At 41.8% G+C, this 18,813-nt stretch overlaps 1 protein-coding gene across 2 annotated transcripts in view; it reads left to right on the top strand.

Annotated features, from left to right (window-relative positions):
- SWEETIE (HEAT repeat-containing protein) overlaps nucleotides 1-17,326 on the top strand; it is a 33,609-nt gene extending 16,283 nt beyond the window's left edge. Inside the window, exons 22-48 of one of the 2 annotated variants that reach the window (XM_048690828.2) lie at nucleotides 28-99; nucleotides 167-271; nucleotides 485-573; nucleotides 3,422-3,578; nucleotides 4,646-4,795; nucleotides 5,230-5,279; nucleotides 5,439-5,538; nucleotides 5,675-5,731; nucleotides 6,513-6,580; nucleotides 7,955-8,048; nucleotides 8,637-8,857; nucleotides 8,968-9,115; nucleotides 9,221-9,289; nucleotides 9,710-9,766; nucleotides 9,959-10,045; nucleotides 10,131-10,259; nucleotides 10,363-10,563; nucleotides 10,639-11,082; nucleotides 11,696-11,749; nucleotides 13,817-13,914; nucleotides 14,030-14,120; nucleotides 14,237-14,372; nucleotides 14,692-15,002; nucleotides 15,084-15,227; nucleotides 15,313-15,477; nucleotides 15,567-15,692; nucleotides 15,958-17,326. In XM_048690828.2, coding sequence (XP_048546785.2) covers nucleotides 28-99; nucleotides 167-271; nucleotides 485-573; nucleotides 3,422-3,578; nucleotides 4,646-4,795; nucleotides 5,230-5,279; nucleotides 5,439-5,538; nucleotides 5,675-5,731; nucleotides 6,513-6,580; nucleotides 7,955-8,048; nucleotides 8,637-8,857; nucleotides 8,968-9,115; nucleotides 9,221-9,289; nucleotides 9,710-9,766; nucleotides 9,959-10,045; nucleotides 10,131-10,259; nucleotides 10,363-10,563; nucleotides 10,639-11,082; nucleotides 11,696-11,749; nucleotides 13,817-13,914; nucleotides 14,030-14,120; nucleotides 14,237-14,372; nucleotides 14,692-15,002; nucleotides 15,084-15,227; nucleotides 15,313-15,477; nucleotides 15,567-15,692; nucleotides 15,958-16,884 — 4,350 coding nt within the window. In that variant the 3' untranslated portion in view covers nucleotides 16,885-17,326. Of the gene's footprint in view, nucleotides 1-27; nucleotides 100-166; nucleotides 272-484; nucleotides 574-3,421; nucleotides 3,579-4,645; nucleotides 4,796-5,229; nucleotides 5,280-5,438; nucleotides 5,539-5,674; nucleotides 5,732-6,512; nucleotides 6,581-7,954; nucleotides 8,049-8,636; nucleotides 8,858-8,967; nucleotides 9,116-9,220; nucleotides 9,290-9,709; nucleotides 9,767-9,958; nucleotides 10,046-10,130; nucleotides 10,260-10,362; nucleotides 10,564-10,638; nucleotides 11,083-11,695; nucleotides 11,750-13,816; nucleotides 13,915-14,026; nucleotides 14,121-14,236; nucleotides 14,373-14,691; nucleotides 15,003-15,083; nucleotides 15,228-15,312; nucleotides 15,478-15,566; nucleotides 15,693-15,957 lie in introns of both variants that reach the window. The other variant, XM_048690827.2, reaches the window with a different exon arrangement.
- Nucleotides 17,327-18,813: the final 1,487 nt, after the last annotated feature.

Genomic DNA, 18,813 nt, shown 5'->3' with positions numbered 1-18,813 from the left:
TTTAATACCATCGTGCTCTCTGTTCAGGAGTTACTGACTTTACGTGGCGCTCAATCATTGCCAACTGATATATTTAGTATGATCCAATCTATATTCAAGGTGAAGTATGCGTACAGACCAAATTTGCGAAATTATGTCCCCAATTTAACATGATTACTGTCATCAGGGCATCCTAGGGGAGAGTGAAATTTCTACAGCACAACGGCGGGCAGCATGTGAGGGTCTTGGTTTACTGGCACGCACTGGGAATGATATATTCACCGCAAGAATGGTTTGTCTCTTGATTGTGATCATACTTTTGCTCTTAATATTAATATTTGCCTGCTTTGTCAACTTCGAATTTTTGTATAAAATTACAATTTTTTATCAGTTATGCACTTTATACTTCGTACTCTTCAGGTAGATGGTTATGCATTTCATTTCTCCCCAGATACATTTTCATTTTCTAGACTCTAGTAATGGAAGTGGTTTTTGAATTTACTAGGCTCGTTCCCTTCTTGGAGAGCTAGTAACACCAGTGGATCTGAGCTATGCAGCATCGGTTGCACTTTCATTGGGATGCATTCATCGAACGTAAGTTCTGCTTGTTGTATTTATTCTTCCTTTCCTTTCCCTATAAAAGACAGTTCAGGCTTTATCCTTTCCTTTCCTTTCCCCTTTTTTTGGTCACCCGTGATATTGCTCACCTTACTTCGAGATATGTTCAGTACTGTGTTAACACAAATACTTTTTCATTTGTGTTGCAAAAGTATGGAGGACCCAAACCCTCCATCAAGCTTGGTTAGCTAGCTTGCATTGCGCAGGCTTGTACCCGCAAAGTTTAAATCATTTCACTTTTGTAATTTGTATTTCTATCAGTTTCTGTACTAGTATAGAGACTGGTGAATGGTGATGACACCTTCTCTCTTTGTCTCCCCAACTCCCAGTTGTAAAAAACAACTAAAATAAAGCCAGAGAAAAAGCTAGCAAGAACAAATCCTAGCTATCCCACAAAAAAGGAATCCTCATAACTAAATCCTAAATAGCCACCCTGTGACGTGTGTACAAAAAATCACACCAGTACACCATGGTGCATGACCTCACCGAGTAGACTGGAGAATGCTCCCCTTAAGTCCTGGGGCTTGGATGAAAAATAAGAGGGAAAATACGGAAATTAAGCAATTTAGAGCATCTCCAACAGCCGCCCAACGCGCGGCGCTAAAAATCAGAATACAACGGCGGGTGAGCCAGCTTTTGCGCGCGGCGGTGCGCTGGCTCCAGTGGCCGCCGCAAAATAAAGCGCGCCTGAGCTGCTCCAGCAGGCGCGCTATATTTCATCTTTTTTTTCCTTGACGCCTACTATGTGAACTACGATTCGATACACATTTGGTTCTGATAGTACAAATGTGAGATAGTTCGTCACATAGCCTGCTTCTACGATAAAAAATAGTGCATAGATAGTTCATAGTCTTCTCCTACCATAGATAGATAAAACGAAAAACTACTACTACTCGTCATTCTCCGACCGAGCGTAGGCGTCAAGGAACCGCTCGTCGTTGGAGTCCCAGGACGACGCATCTCCTAGCACGATGTTGAATTTAGCGACCGCCTTCCGCGTTCGCTTGTCCTCGCGATAGGCGGCTCGCTCCTCCCTCCTCTCCTCCCTCTCGCCCTCCTCCCGGCGAAGAACTGTTGCTCGTTGATGATGTCTTGTAGGAAGCGTTGGCGCCACAACGCCATGGCTTCCTCGTCCATCTCGGCCAGGCTGAGACGGCGCTCCCGCCTCCGGTTCTCGCGACGATCCTCGTCGGTGATAAGCTGGGAAGGAGGCGCCAACTCCTGTGCCCGCTCCCGCGTCGCCACGTCCGGGAAGTTCATGTCCCAACGGGACCGCCGGAGGCGCCACACCGCAGCGTCGTACGCGCAGGCACCCTCCTGGGCGGTTTCGAAGGTTCCGAGGCCGAGGCGCACGTCGCCCGACCGAATCTTGGCGGAGTAGGTGCCGGGCGGACGCACGCGGACGCCGCGGTAGCCCGAAGCTCCCCGGCGGCGCGGCGGCATGGTGGCGTGTCGGCAGCGAGGAGAGAAAGCGGTAGAGAGAGCGACGAGAGAGCGGCAGAGGGCGCTGCAATTTTATAGGCTTTTTCCCACGCGCTCGCAATCGTTTCCCACGCGCGCTAGTTTCCCGCCTCCGCTGGAGCGCGGTAAAACGTCCCACGCGCGCTAAAATGCCAGTTTACCGCGCGCGTGTCTTTTGGCGCGGCTGTTGGAGATGCTCTTAGTAGAGCAATTTTGTGTCTCAACTCCTGAACTATCCTTAATAATAACACTAATCAATGAAATTGCTTAATATTGGTGGTGTGTAGGCCATGTTTTCCTTGCTGGTTACAAAAACTCTGTAGCATGTGCATGCATCCATTTTAGATAAGCAAACTGCAGCAACAACTGGTGGTTTTGTCTGATTTTACCATTTATGCAATCCAACAAAAGGTCAACGGCCATGAAGTTAGGGGTATGATGTGGCATAAGGTTGACGGCGGCGAACTCGAGGGGATGGCATGGGCCAAGTACAATGGTGGCGGTGCGGTGCATGTTGGCATGGACCATGGCTGGGAATTGCAGCAGAGCCTTTAATTAAAAAAATGTATCTAGGGTTCAAAAAGGAAAAAATTGGGCTATGTTGGCATGGACCATGGCTGGGAATTGCAGCAGAGCCTTTAGTTAAAAATTGTGTCTAGGGTTCAAAAAGGAAAAAAAAATGGGCTATGTTGGCATGGACCATGGCTGGGAATTGCAGCAGAACCTTTAATTACAAATATGTGTCTAGGGTTCAAAAAGGAAAGATTGGGCTAATATGTAATTTGAAGAAGTATGAGAGCTGCAATTAAAAATTTAGTCCATCGTTACAGCTTGTAATATTATTTTCTGTCTCATGTGTAGCAAATGCATTGGACTAGTCGTACATATATGTTATTTCTTCTAGTATTTAACTGTCTTATGTATGTGAAATTGCTCGTTAGAAGCATGTGTCACCTTGTTTTTTTTTCTGTGGCATGGACCATGGCTGTTTGGTTTCTAGCCACACCTTGCCACACTTTGCCACACCTCACCTTAGGCAAGTTTGACCAAGTTAGGTGGGTGTTTGGTTCTAGCCACACCTAAGGCAAGATTTTTTTAATGAGAAGTGAACCCCACATGTCATAGACACAAAAAGTGTGGCAAGATTCCCTTATGCAAGCCAAAGTGTGGCTAACAATTTGAGCAACTCAAGTTAGGCAAGTGTGGCAAAAATAATGTGGCAATATATGGCAAACATAGTCACAATCCAAACAGCCCTGTAGTGGTGTTCTACAGGGTAAGTTGTTACCTATGTGGAGTTAATTTGTGTGGGTATGTTTGACACGTGGAGTTCACTGCAGTAATGCTCTTTTTGTTGGTGCAGTGCAGGGGGAATGGCATTATCTACTCTGGTCACTCCAACTGTGAACTCACTCTCTCATTTGAGTAAGAGTTCTAATTCTAACCTGCAGTTGTGGTCACTCCATGCTCTTCTTTTGACCATAGAAGCTGCTGGCTTGTCTTACGTCTCCCAGGTTCAGGTATTGGTCGTCGCAGTCTTATTTCATAAGTTGTAACACTCTTTTAGAGCAATGAATTGTGCATGAATTTGACCTAGTGAGTTATACACTGGGTGTGCAAGGGTTTTCAGTGACTGTTCTTACACCATCATAGTTTTCAATAGTATTATTAGTTTCCTTTTGGTTTATGTCATCTTTCATACATGCCATGCAGTTTTCGTAAACTATCTACGCTTTTGTGTTGATAGTGTGAGGATTTATACGACACACCAGAACACACCGGTATTAAGTACATTTTCGTTTAACATCTCTCTTAAGTAGGGGTATGAGACGCAGGGATTGTAGTCCTCACCATTTTCTATCTCAAGGGAAACCCTACGGTGACACTTCCTAGTTCCTATTTATTGTGCCTTGTCGCACTGGTTTGGTCCTTGATTTTGTGGAATATTATCCTATTTGAGAGTAACATGTGGATCTACATGTTTAGCATCATAACTGTGTCACCTTGGTAAAGCAATTTCCCTTTACTGCCAAACATCCATGGATACTTAATCAAGAGGGATCCTTCCATGGAATTCAACAGAGGCATAAATGCATTCTATGAACTCCCGGCCTTCACACAGATTAAACATCTCAGTTTTGTGGAATTAGGGTATCTTTGGTTGGTATACTAGGGGCATGCTTGGTTCAAAGCTAACCTTGCCATACCTAAGCTTAGGTATAGTGTGGCTTGCCGCATTAGTGTGGCAAAAACACTTTTTTGGCTTTTTACCATGCAATCAAAGTGAAAGCCATGTTGCCAAACCAAAGAAAATCTTGTCACACCTTTCTGAGTCAGTGGTCGGGCCCATGCTGTAGGAAATGTATGTTGCTACAAGTGCCGCTTCTAACCAAACAGGGTGACTAACTCAGCCAAACTTGCCTAACATGTAGTGTGGCGAAGTGTGGCATGCTAGGCACCAACCAAGCAGGCCTACCTCTTAATATCACCTTTTGTGCCTTTATTTCGCCCACTAGTTGCATAATAATCGTTTTCTTGTCTGCTGATTGTAAATTTGTAATGGGTGCTTTGATATGTTGTTACACAGGGGACACTTTTCCTTGCTATGGAAATTCTTCTGTTGGAAGAAAATGGTTACGTGGATTTTAGACAGGAAATAGGCCATCTTATCAATGCAATAGTGGCAGTTCTCGGTCCTGAACTTGCTCCGGGTAGCATATTCTTTTCACGCTGCAAGGTTGGGCAATTTTTTCTGTATAATTTTCTGCCTATTTTTCATTGGATCTTGCTAATAATTAATGTCTTATTAATAAATATACATGTCAGTCTACCCTTTCAGTTTTGTTATTACATACATGTCATTTTACCACTTCAAGGTTCACATGTCATTCTACTGCTTTGGGATGCACATGTCACATATCTTCCATAACGAGAACTACTGGCTGTGGCTATGTAAAGTATAATACAGAGGGTATTGAACTAATGAACAATGTAAAGTTTACCTTGTTAAGTCTCCCTTATGCTTGAGTTCTCATGCATGTTGCTAGAATGACATGTATCTAGTAATGGAGGGACCATTTACTGTCTTTAAGAGACATGAACTTGCATCTATTTTTCTCCTTTTTCGTTTCTAGCGAAAGTTGTTCACATGACTCATATTGTTAAGTTCAGTCTGTCATTGCAGAGATAAGCTCCTCAAATGAAACGGCTACACTTCTAGAGTACGTAATGATTATAAATAATATCTATTTTCTTTAACAAGTACTCCCTCCGTCCACTAGTGTTAAAACGCTCTTATATTATGGGACAGAGGGAGTAGGTGATTAGGAGAGGTCAGATTTGGATGTAGTGCTCAAAGTATTTTCCGTTGTATGTTGCAGATCAGTTAGGTTTGCTCAGCAGCTTGTTCTTTTTGCTCCTCAAGCTGTTCCTGTGCATTCCCATGTTCGAAGTCTTGTCCCAACGCTTTTCTCAAGACAGGTAGGTGGTCTTGTGTAGTTGTTTACTTTCATACTAACATTTCCTTTCTATAGACAGGTAGGTTATGCCGTAGTGCGTATTTATTTACTTTGATATTAGCATTCCCTTCCCTTACTGTGGCCTACTTTTGTAACAGCCAAGCCATAGGTATTTAGCAGTGTCGACATTGCGTCATCTAATCGAAAGAGACCCGGTAAGGCATGCAAGCTGAAACCCTTTATTTTAGTGCTTCAATCCAAATACCTGACAGTCTCTAGTATCATTTGCATACAAAAAGTTATAATTTTCCACTTTTGGTTTATCAGCAATAAATATGTGCTTAACTGCTGGTTCTACTCAAAGCAATATCTCTGCATTCGAGGTTGCCTTGGTCTCCGAGTTTTGGTCCACGGGCCCAAAAAACCCGTACGGAGGAGTACATAGCATGGAAATGAGGATTTATTTTTGATTGCTTGTCACTGTATATTATTTGGCATAAATTCTCATACTAATTTGTCTTATTTTAATGTAAAAGCTACCCGTGCATGCAAATTTTCTTACAAGGGTAACTATCTAAACTTATTACTATTTCTGGAAAATATGCATATCTTTACTACGTAAAGTAAATCCAGTAGCAGCAAGTGGGTTAGCAATAAGCATTCACTAATTACTGCCAACTCTGCCATTTTGGATGCCATTAACTTTGTATGCAGGAAGATCTGATGTCGTTATATTGTTTTGTCATATTTTCCAAATTGATGTTTGATTTGTCAATGATAACATTTTAATATAAGTTTGTTGGACATCTAGTTCATTAATCAATTAAATTTTAGCTCTTTCGCTTGAACAAAATTGAATGACCTCTTTTATGCTATAACATCTTTTGGCATCTTTATGGTAAGAACACATTTATTTTATCCAGAATTTCCTGTTGTGGGAGAATCCTATGCAATTACTTCCGCTCGTCTTATTTGCCACTGAATCTTCTCTGTCAGGCTGCAATGATCAATGAGAACATCGAAGAGAATCTGTTCAGTATGCTTGATGGGGAAACCGACTCTGAGTATGTTACTACCATTGGTGTGTGTGTGTGTGTGTGTGTTGCATCTGTGGTATATCCTGTATTCTTCGCACCTAGTAGTTATAATCTTTTCATGTCCAAGTAAGCTAGTTATTAGGTTTTGAACTTCCATATTGGTTGAAATATATCTTCCTGTCTTCGGGTGCATCATCGTGCTGTGATGATGCTGTCCTTTTGCTGCATAATACAAAGATGCCAAGACTGGCATTGTCATATTTGGCAGTGTGCCATCATAAGGTGGCAACATGGTATATTTTTGCACCTATCTGTAGCTTCTTACCACGACTATATTATACATTTACCAAAGTAAAGGTGGACAAGTGCAAGCGTACAACTGAAGGGATGGAGTGCCGCACTGCCGCTGTTAGGTGCCAGTATGTCATATTTAGGCACCCATGTATAGTTTCTTACCGTCATCATAAAACTCCCATCTGTTATCTTTACATGACGTTCTAGGCTTCTTGACATCATCACATTGAGCTTTGCATGGCATTCTATCCCACTTAATTACTCCTTTGAATGAGCCATGTTAAATCCAATCTGTGGCTGCCATATTAGATGCTTGTGTATGCACATCAAATGCAGCCAATATAGGGCTACCGCTGCTTAGGGAATTTATATATGGTAACACTGTTGAAGTGTATATGTGGATTGCCTAGCCCTTTCCATCAGTTCGGACTTTTGGTTGCGTTGACTAGTGCATGAAGCTTAACATGGTATCAGGGCCTAAGGTCTTGAGTTCAAGTCCTGGCTTTCGCAATTTATTCAAAAATTGTTGTCCCCCCCTTTGTGTCCATGTATAGGCCTCTTGAGCCATACCTCTGAGTCTATCCACGTGTTGACTTCCCGCGTCACATGTGAGAGGGAGTGTTGAAGTGTATATGTGGATTGCCTGGCCCTTTTCATCAGTTTGGACTTTTGGTTGCTTTGGCTAGTGCATGAAGCTTAACAAACAGAAGGATATTCATTTTGGATTGGGAAACTGTGAAATACATGGCGTTTACAGTTTCAAAGAAAATGTTTGACAGCATTTTCTACTGAACACTTAAGAAGGGCAAGGGTCTCGTAGTAAATGCGGAACATTCTCTTTCAGGGTGTAAACGCGTTGGTATTGTTTGACAAACATACTGAAAATATTGTATGCCCAAAATGTCATCTATGTGCATTGTGCAAACAGAGGACATACATATTGTATCACCTTTCATTCAATGCTTGTACATGTGTGTATTGCTGACACTCATTTTGGATTAATATTTCTATAAAACCATTGTTTGGAAGGTGGAAAATTTATTACTATTATAAAAGGTTCTTGTCAGTTGTGAGATGGAAATTAATTTTCAGCTTTCAAATGTGCAGAATAGCAACATTGGTTCGGGCAACTATTATTCGCTTATTGTATACATCATGTCCACTGCGTCCATCTCGATGGTTAGCCGTTCTGCGGAATATGGTATGTTTAATAGGCTTTGCATTGAGCTTCAATATGTTGTGTTTAGTTCCTAAGACCTTCTGAATATATGTATCTTGTAATTGTCCGAGTTAGTTTGTCCCCACCATAAAAAGAGACATCCATTCAATAATTATCTGCAATGGCATATATCCTGTTAATGTTCTGATTATTCATTCTGCGCCAAGGGTAGATATCATATCTCTACTAGCATACTGTTCTTTTTCTCAAAAAGAGAATCATGCAAAATGCTATAGATTCTTGCAACTAGCATGTTCTATGCAATTTAATTGTAGCGTGATAGCATTTCTTATCTCAATACCTGTCTCCCTATTTGCATGCACACTGACAGAAGGCTTTTGGTACTATATGCTCAAACATTTTCTTGCCTCTGAATTTGTTGATTCTCATCCTGATTGTCAGTAAGTGAATCATAGATTGCTGACTCTGTGGTACATTCACCATGGGTCTAGTATACGTGATGATAAACATGCATATTAGCTCCTTCAAGTGTTGGTACATAATTCTTCAGGAGGAGAATTCATGCTTTGGAGTTGGTATGGCTTATGTTGATTCTGTTATACCATTCAGGTTCTTGCTACATCAGTTACAAGAAATACGAGTGAAGGTCTGACCAGTTCTGGACATGATTCCATTGACAGTACGCATGAGAATGATGTGTATGGAGAAGATGACGACAGTATGATTTCCGGTCCAAAGCAGGAGCAAGTAAACTGGTCTGCTCCTATATCGAGTCAGTTTTCTCGAAGAAATAAACACCTCAGATACCGCACTAGGGTATTTGCAGCAGAGTATGTTGTGTATATGACTTTTGCTTCTATCAATCCCAAACTTTTCTGAAGATACTACGTAATATTTTTGTTTCACTCATCATTTGTATTTCCTATTTTTGATAAAACAGATGTGTTAGCCATGTACCGGTTGCAGTTGGAACAGAATCAGCTCATTTTGATCTCTTGTTGGCAAGGAGTGCAATAGCTAAGGGGACTTATTTATCAAATGATTGGCTTGTGCTTAAGCTACAGGAGTTGGTCTCGCTTTCGTATCAGGTCCAAACATAAAACAGATCTTACATACAGACCATAGAACTATCTGAAAGAAGTTCTTAAGTCAAATTTGCCCGTTTAAAGCTAACAACTACATTTGCATGGCAGATAAGTACTGGACAGTTTGAGGGTATGCAACCGATAGGCGTGCAGCTTTTATGTTTGATTATGGACAAGGTGCCTGAGCTCTTCCAAAGATATAGGCCTTGACATAAATACATAATTTATTCATGATATCAACCATTCACTATATAGCAATTCTAAGGCAAACATCTGTGACTTGAATTATAATATGGAAGAACTGGTCAAGGCTTGTTGACCATGCATATTGTGTTGCCTTTAAAATACTGCGAAACTATAGTACATTTTTTTGCAAAGTATAATGTTGTACATGTGTCCTGAAAGTCCTGTTATTTGCTTGCACAAATCATGTGGTAGTCCTTATAATTGTTTCACCAGGGAATTGAGTACCGAATAGAGATTTTTAAATTATCTATCTTTTTGTACGAATCCTTTCCTGTGATTGTATTAGTCCTCTAATTATCTATTTTAAATTATTTACTCTGTTAAACTCAACCTGGGCCTTTTTGTTTATAGTTTGGCATGGCAGTGGATCCTGAATTTCCTGGACATATCTTGTTGGAACAATTTCAGGTGATTCTCTGATCTCATCACTTTCTAACGGTAGTTTTGAGCAAAAAAGAAATTCTTGATGGCCTGTGTTCTTACTGTGTAATCCAATACATGCATGCGGCAGATGTATGCCGACAAATCATCTATGCTGATATAAATTAACCAAGTGATTGACCAATTATTTGATGCACTGTTGTGTACTTCAAAATGCAGGCTCAGCTTGTTTCAGCTGTTAAAACGGCAATAAGTACTACTTCTGGTCCACTTCTATTGGAGGCTGGCCTTGAACTTGCTACAAAGGTGAGATCTCTATCCCTAAATAAATCCTGTTCTTTCCCTTTGATATTGATCTCCACTTATAAACAACTATGCTCATTAACACCAGGTTATGACGAGCAGCGTCATTGGTGGGGACAAAGTAGCTCTTAATCGTCTCTTTTTGCTAATATCCCGTCCACTAAGTGATATAGAGGACCTTTTTTACCCATCTTTTGCTGACTGGGTTGTGTGTAAGGTATTTCTCCTAGATTTTCTTCTGTAGTGATACATCTCTTCTGTTTTTGTTTTCAGTATCTGGTACTATCGTTGTTTCTGATCTTTGCTGTGCAATCATACAGATCAAAGTGCGCCTTCTTACAGCGCATGCTGCAGTAAAATGTTACACCTATCAATTCTTGAGGGCAAAGGAAAATGTTCCTGATGAACACCAGCAGCTGGCACCTTTACTAGCAAATAGCTCAATGCTATTGGGGAAATATTGGGTTGGAGCCCTCAAGGATTACTTTTCTATAATCTTTGGCTTGCATTCAAGAATTAATGTAAGACCATCCGTCAAACTCCAATCACTGCATACCTAAGATTAGGAAATGACCTATATTGTTTTCTTTAAACAGCACAAGCCATTCCTTGATGGAATTCAGTCATTATTGGTCTCGTCGAAGGTACAGAAGTATCTTGATGAAGTTTGGGCACTAATTCTCCAGGCAACAGCTCTTGATGCAGCTCCTGCGGAGTTCGGCGCGGATGATTCTGAAGATGTTCATGAACACATGTTTATCTCTGGACGTAGTATGGTCAAATTGGAGCAAAGTGATTTCCAGTTTCTCTGGGGACTATCTGTCCTTGTGCTATTTCATTCACACCAATCAACGGTGAATGGTTCTGTCAAGATGAAGCTTGACTGTAGCAAAGAGAATTTTTTTTCGAACATTGTTTTCTATGGACTAGATAATCCAAGATCATGTGATCAAGTCTTACCTGTGTTATTGTCCCTCACAACTGAAGCCTTTTTCAGCAAGGATTTCCTTTCAGTCGATATTTGCCAGGAACTCCTTCAGGTCAGTGCACATTCTCGATATTTACGTGTATTCTCGATTATGATGGGAATCTAAGTATAGTGCTAATGTATGCATTACTAGGTGCATATACACTTTTGATCGGTGCAATGGTTCTCTAGTTTAGTTTTGAGTATATTTCTGTCAACCTTGAGTTAGTAGAGCGCCTGAGCCTACTATAGCCATGCAAATTTCAATGCAAGGGAACAACTTTGGCCATGGCAGTCTCTACCATTGGCTAATAAGCTCAAGTATTTAGCTTTTAATATGACAAGAGTCTTACATCTTACATTTAGGAACGGAGGGAGTAGTTATTTCTGTTTCTGAGGGAACTTGCGTCGGCATACCCAACTAAACTCTACGCATGTTTCCAAATGATAAGATGCCTTAGATGCAATTCTGATACGCCATCAGTGTTCTTTAACTTCATGGACATCTTTGAGTGATCGCATAGTTGCAAATTGGTATGCAGGTCTGAGGTTATCAAAAAAGATATGAAGCTGCTTGCTTAGATGTGTTACTGTTTATACTTCTATTTAGTTGTGAGTTTGACTTTATTAATTGTGTCGTATCCTTCTCAAGGCCATTCTTACGTTAGCAATTTGCATCAATGCAGGCTCTAATGTATGCTGATTGCTCTGGTGCTCCTGTTGTATCTCTGTTCTCAAAGGTAATGTACCAATCATAATTCATCGTGCTTTCATCATGAGCACCCCTGAATGTGAACATTATCCTCATTGTATATTATGTTTGAGGATATATGGTTATTAGTACATGTGAAAATGCAAAGAAAGAAGATGAAAGTTGAAAACAAGTTCATAAGAAAACCACCAGAAACCCACACCTGCTTATTATAATGTAAATTCAGAATGGATGCCTGGGCAGCAAAACTATGATATGAATTGGTAAATTGCACTGCCTTGCAGCATGGGATCATCTTGGTCCGACAATTCGTGAACGTCAATCTGGCACCTTAATTTGTATATGTGATGCACAATTAGTCAAAACCCTCCCACAAGGGGTCCACTTCTGACAAACCTGCTGGAGTTGGGGTTTGTATTTTAGGGTGTTCTCAAACGACTCCCCAGGAGCAAGGCCCTGGGACAAAATGATTTCACTTCCAAAGTTGTCAAAGCATCGAGACACAGTGAAAACTGCTGCGTCTGACAAATTTACCTGAACTAGTAATTATGTACATGCAATGCATGTATTAGGTAGGATATTAGTGGCACGTTATATTAGGTAAGGTATATTTGTGGCACATTGATATTTGGTAAGATATTAATTGCTTTCTTCGTGGGAATGGTAAGATATTAATTACATGGCAGATTTCATGGGATAGCGTTGAGTCTAAACATGTTTATAACCAATGGCAGTGGTGGGTAATTAGAGCGTTAAATATGTTTGGTGCTCAACATTGGAGCGATTTGAACCGCTAGATTACATGATTTGACGGTTGAGATGGTTTGGATCTGCCTCTTTGGGTCTTTTTATATTGGTATAGAAACATTGGAGCGATTTGAACCGCTAGATTACATGATTTGACGGTTGAGATGGTTTGGATCTGCCTCTTTGGGTCTTTTTATATTGGTATAGATTAAGCATTGATTATGCTGATCTGGGAGAAACAGGATGGCTCCATCCTATGCGAGATCAGGCGAATTAGCCTGCTATGTATTGGCTAAGCTCTTTGCCTAGATGCTAGTATCGTGCCTCTCCTAAGCTTCCAGCAATTGTGCGTACAAACTAATGCACATTCATCTGTAGAACTCATAATCCATGACAACAGTGTCGGAACCAGAAAATATGTATCAGGGGGGGCCAAGTGCTACGAAAACAAGTTAGGGAGGGCCAAACTATTGAAAAATAGATTTTCAGCAGCAAAAGAAAATACTGATTATGTCGCTGTTCGTAGCTAATTAGCAGTAAAATCCTAACACCCCCCCCCCCCCCCCCCCCCCCCCAACCCCCCGCGGGTCTACGGCACTGCATGACAACTTTAGAGTTTGCCCAGAGGTTTACAATCTTGTTCCCAGCTGTGTTAAGGCGGCTATTCAGACGGCTAGCTTGCCAGGATTGGTGTTGGACAGCGGAGTATCTGCCCAGGCACTAAGCTACCACCTGCTAATCCTTGTTTGCTGTTGGACCAAGCACCAGAAACGATGCAACATCTCTTGATCGCGGCAGCTTTGGCGCGAGATTCTGTCATGGATTCAGTCCACTGGACAGCCACCTGGGCCTGGAGATGACTTTGTAGAGTTGTAGATCTTCACGATGCACAGCATGCCCGTGGTGCAACGGAGGGGTTTAGCCTTCCTTTCCATGCTCTACGCATAGTAGATTTAAGTGCCGAAATGCTGCCCTCTTCAATGATCGACATCGCTGAGCTGATTTCTGCCATCCAAGCAGAGGCATGACTCTTGAGTGGCGGTTGGCATGAAGGGTTACAGATCACATTGCCATCCACGCCTAGCCTGTGACAACTTATTTAGTTCTATCTATCAATGCATCAAGACCCATGACTTTTGTGTTATCTCAGGAAAATGGACCTGCTACTATTGTTTCTTTTTTGAATATAAGATCATCATTTATTCATGTGTGCTAAAAGCTTATAGGAGCATTGCACCTTTGTGCCATAAAAGTATTGCTGCTGGTTTGGAATTTGGGGCATCTGTTGATTTGTTCTATTTCAACATGCTTTCATCGCTACTTCACTAACAAAATTTTCCTCTTGAAGATTATAAGACTCTGCCCTGACAAGTTTTTTGAGGCGGAAGACTTTGTCTTTGTTGCATTAGAGTTATACTCTCATTGTCTTGCCATGGTACTTCAAAGGTATTTCTACCATAATGTACTTAACTCCAAATCCCATTTTATGAGCTTGTGATTATTTCGTCTTTCCTCAACATAATATTGGCAATTGGTTCCTTTTTCTCTCACATTGCAGCAGGGATGGAAATTCTCAGGTATCGTCAAGTAACACGTTACTTCCTGAACTATCTTCTGCAAGTGAGACTATGGGTTGCCGGATGGAAAATAAGGTAGTGATACGAGGCAACCCGAGCTAATATCTCTGACTGTGCGTGTAAAAATTCCTTATTGCCTTTTGAAGGGCTTTTGTGATTTATGAAAACTAATAGCTTAATTCATGTGGCAGCATTTGTGGAAGCTAATGATGGTACTGCTATCCACATCGCATCAATCGTTTCAACTCGTCTCGACTGATCAGTGCTTGTCAAATATCATCTCCTTTCTGCATAATATCTTGCCTTTCATGAAGATGTGCTTTAGAGGTAGCATCTTCCTGTTGTTCTTGACCTACTTCCTTTAAGAGAACTTTTTGCTTGTGTCCGTACAGTATCAGCATATTTCAGAATTTCCCTGAAAACATAATAAGTATCTAAACTGCCCTTAGTCCTGTCTGTACGCATCTCGAGTTTCAGTAAACTACTGGAGACTGGTCAAACCAGTCTGGAAAATACGAGTATCTATGTTTGCCATATGTACCAAAAACAGAATTTTGCCAAAAGGAAAATCGTAGGTAGCTTTAAACTTTTCTGCCCGAAAGTGCCGATTGAAAAGGACTATATATTAATGTTGTCTGTTTTGCAGAAAGAGTTGAACCAGGTGATGTGCACACCAATCCGCAAGTTGCATTAGGAGCTTTGATTAGCCTGTTGGCATACTTCTGTACAGAATGTGATAATAGGATTACGATGCTGGAAAACAAGATTTCTGATTCCTACAGGCTGTTGGCGAAGATACTATTTTTTTGTTCCGGAGAAGTCATTGCTCTTGCAAAACTTGTTCACGAGATTGAGTTTCTTAATGAAAATGGTAGTAAGAATGATGTATATATGTGTGGCAGCTTTAGGCATTGCATACACGTTATTCAGGGATCACTTTGTAGCACCAACATGCAGGTACCTAACTGGCTTTGCCTACTATGTGCACCTAACATTTCAGATTGTGTTAGTAGCTAAGAAGGTGGTTTGACCAATCAGGTTCAAATGCTGGGGATACATGTGCTGAAAACTTGTGCGCAGAGAGAGCTAACTGAAGTTTCGCAAACAGAGACTCATTCTTTTATGATATTACTTGGGGAATTACTAGGAGATGTATTTGATTTGATGCAAACTGCATTGAAGGTACTGTTTGTATCTGTATTAATTTTGATATTATTGACATTTCTACGAAATCAGATGGCATGCTTTGACAACTTCTCTTCTCCAGAATTGTTCAAGCCAGGAATCTGTCAACGTGATTGATGATTGTCTAAAATTGCTGTTCCTCTTCCACACACTAGCACAATCACAGAAATACCAGCAAGAGGCTACAGTACTTCTGTTGGATGCCTTACTGATGGTTTTCTATTTGTCCGATGATAATGCTTCACAGGTAGCAAATCGATATCTTTTTCCCAATTTCATATCATGTGTATACTATCGTGTTTGGTGTTAATGTCTGTCTAAGCGGACCCCTTTCAGGAACTTACTGAAGTAAATACCATCTCCAAGAAGTTGTTCTCTCATTTTATTCAGATCCCATCAGCCGCCATACAGATCAAAGATGTAATGCTGTCAGCACCACCTACAAAAAGACAGCAGCTTCAGGTATTGTGCATTAGTATATGCTTGTCATTCATCGTGTGAATGTTTTTCTTTGTACATCTTTTAGATCCTGATTTTCATGATGGCTTCTATTTTTTTTGTCACATTGCGATCCATTCTCTTGCAATTTGAGATTACCTTCATGCTAAATATCCAGCTGGATGCAGCTTTCTTTTGATGGGATGTGGGTTTGGGGCATCTTTTGATGTAGTAAATATCTGCATTCTTTGCATCTTAAAGCACTCTGTGATCTTGCCTTTTGTTGTAGGACATGATCCGAGCTTCAGTCAGCCATGGTCAGATCATGGTGCCATTGAATACGAGTGCACAATCACAGCAGAATGTTCAGGATAGCAGTAAAAAACCTGGTTCTGTAGCCATAGCGTCTGGTGCTGATGCAGTCGAAGAGAAGGATGGAAATGAAGTTAGCGATGATGACTGGGATGATGATTGGGACACTTTCCAATCTCTTCCCGCAACTACTGCCAAGGATGATGCAGATTCTGCTGTAGTTGTTTCACCAATTCCTGAACAGGGCTCCGTTGTAAGTTCTCAGGAACAGATCCATCAGGGAAATACTAATCATGATATTGGTGATTTGGATGTAGCAGTGGGCACATTAGAAGGCAGAAAATCTGCTGAGAGAGTATTTGGGGAAGCCTCTGCTTCACAATGCTCTAGCCCTAAGCCACAGGTCAATAGAGAATCCCTAGAGTCGTCGTACGAAGATGATGAGAAAGTTCCAAGATATCCAAGAGTTGATTGCGTGGAGCAACCGGCGGATGTTCTGATGAATGATAAGACACTGAGTGAATTGCCGCAGGATCATGACAACCAGTTTGGTTGTAACGAAAGAAACAATGGTGACCTGGAAGATGAGGGCACTGATTCAGCTATCGAAGATAACAAGAAGGATGCTCTTGGAGGAACTCGAAGCTCCGAGGGAGATGCCCTAGATGAAAATATTGCTTGCAGAGACGATTCCACTAACAGTTTGAACAAGCTTTCAGATGTTGTGGTTAATGAGGGCAGCGACATGCCATCAACTGTTGATATTAAGGAGTCTGGGGAAGAGTTAGCACCTTCCTCTCATGTTCTTGGTACGATGAATGCTAGCTTATCTGGGAATGATGTCAGTATGAGCAATGCCGACGCCAAACCAGAATCATCTGTAGGTGAAAGCTCAGAATCGTAACTGAGAGGAACTTGTTGTAGACCACATACATCACTGGGGAGAATCGAATATGCTGATCAGAACATAGGAAATGAAAAACAGCAAGGTTGGCCTAGTTGCAAGCACTTTGAATCCTCATTGCCTGATCTTGATGATACAATCCGGGTGCTCAAGCCTACAGTCTAAAAGAGCTGTCTGCGCCGAGGTGTGGTGAGATCAGAAGCATCGCCCCACGATAGAAGATTTGTTCATAGTTACGGGTAGCCTGGAGTTGCTTAGCTGTGACGTGGATTGTATTGTATGCTTGTACCATACTGCTTGTTCTCACATGTTTGCAGTAGGTTTTGGTTGCATGCTGTAGAGTTTGTATACCAATTTTTTTATACTTGAGAGTTCAGACATCAGATGCGAGGGTTGTACACATGTATCTACTGTTTAATGTTGCGCGGTATGCAATTGGTGACCTCATCTTTGTGCTGGGAATAGGAGGCCAGCTGATACCATGTTTGCACGGGAACCTGATCTACGTCATGACATTTCGTGGATGTCGTGGATATTCATCACGTTTATACGAAGTCGAGTGTCTGTGCGGCTTGCATTTACTGATGTGTTTTTGCGATGTTACCATGCTATGCTTAAAGTTAAGATAAAGGTGTATCTGCAGAACCTGATAAAAATGCCTAAAGGTCGATCCTTGGCCTGTTTAACCCTTATTACGTTAAGTTTGACCCTTAGCATATTAATGGTTCCTGAACGCCTGAGTACAACGACTGAGCGTGCACATACGTATTTGAGAAGTTCGGCCGGCGATAAGGGTGGAACTTCAGCCGGTGCACTGCCGCAACGAGCCGAGGAAGATATGCCTCGGCCAAGCTTGAGATCATATACTCCCTCTGTTCATTTTTATAAGACCTTAAAACATTTCAGACAATGTACAAAACATCCCATTTTAAGTTGTCTGAAATGACTTATAAAAATGAACGGAGGGAGTAATAAACATAATGAATACTGGTATATCTGAACTTCACGCTCGGGCGCTCGGGGGTTTCTGCCCCTTGTATGTCAACGAGAATCGACATGGAACTTGAGCTCTGTCAATAGCTGAACTTACCGCTGAAACCGAGCCAAACGTGAGACGCGTGTCCACCGTGCTTCTCCACTATTTTCACAGAGCCAAAAGAGGCCGTGAGCCCAATCCGAAGCGCATAGTCACGCTCACGCCATATGAAGACGTCACAAAACGTTCCTCGCCAAGGGCGCCTGAACGCAGCACCATTCTAACGCGCAGATGCATCATGAAACGCACCTCCTTTGTGACCTTGTAGCACGGCCAGCAGGGACGAACCCGCAGCCGCACATGCGCCGACGGGCACGTCCTCTTCAGCAAACAGCAAGACGTAGATCGCACGGCTTGTGTTTCTGAAAGCCGATCGAGTGAGTAGCAGCATATTGATCATTCGGGTGCTGATCTGTGACATGACCTCAGGAATATGCCAGCAGCACGTACGCTCGCCGCTGAAAAGAGCTCTCCACACAAGATGATTCGTCTAGCCACCCGTTCTTACTACTTCTTTTCTGCCTGAGCAATGATATAATCTCTTGGAAAAAAGATGACATGCCCAGCCTTGTATTCCTCCCTCGCAATGATGTACCGTATGATCTGTTGCGAGACACATGATCCATGTTAGGTTAGTGGATCGCACCTGCACTGGGGCTCCGTGCTGTTACTGGCGGATTTGGATCTCATCAAACCTTTTTTTGTTCTCCGCCCTTTCCGTTAGAAGAAGCCAGAATGGAAAGGGCGATCTTTGCACTGTACGTACCAGGTGGGAGTGGGGCATTGTGGATCACACCTGGAGTGGAGGAGTATCAAAGTGCACGCGGTTTATATATAGCTGGTCTTCTTCTGTCCATCGGTTTGGGATGGAACTGTTTTGCATAGTTGGGATC

Source organism: Triticum urartu, chromosome 7A (genome assembly GCF_056163025.1).
Source record: "Triticum urartu cultivar PI428250 chromosome 7A, HENAU_Tu73, whole genome shotgun sequence".
Lineage (NCBI taxonomy): Eukaryota > Viridiplantae > Streptophyta > Magnoliopsida > Poales > Poaceae > Triticum > Triticum urartu.
The sequence above is the reverse complement of the archived record's forward strand: the minus strand, read 5'-3'. Positions and strand labels throughout refer to the sequence as shown.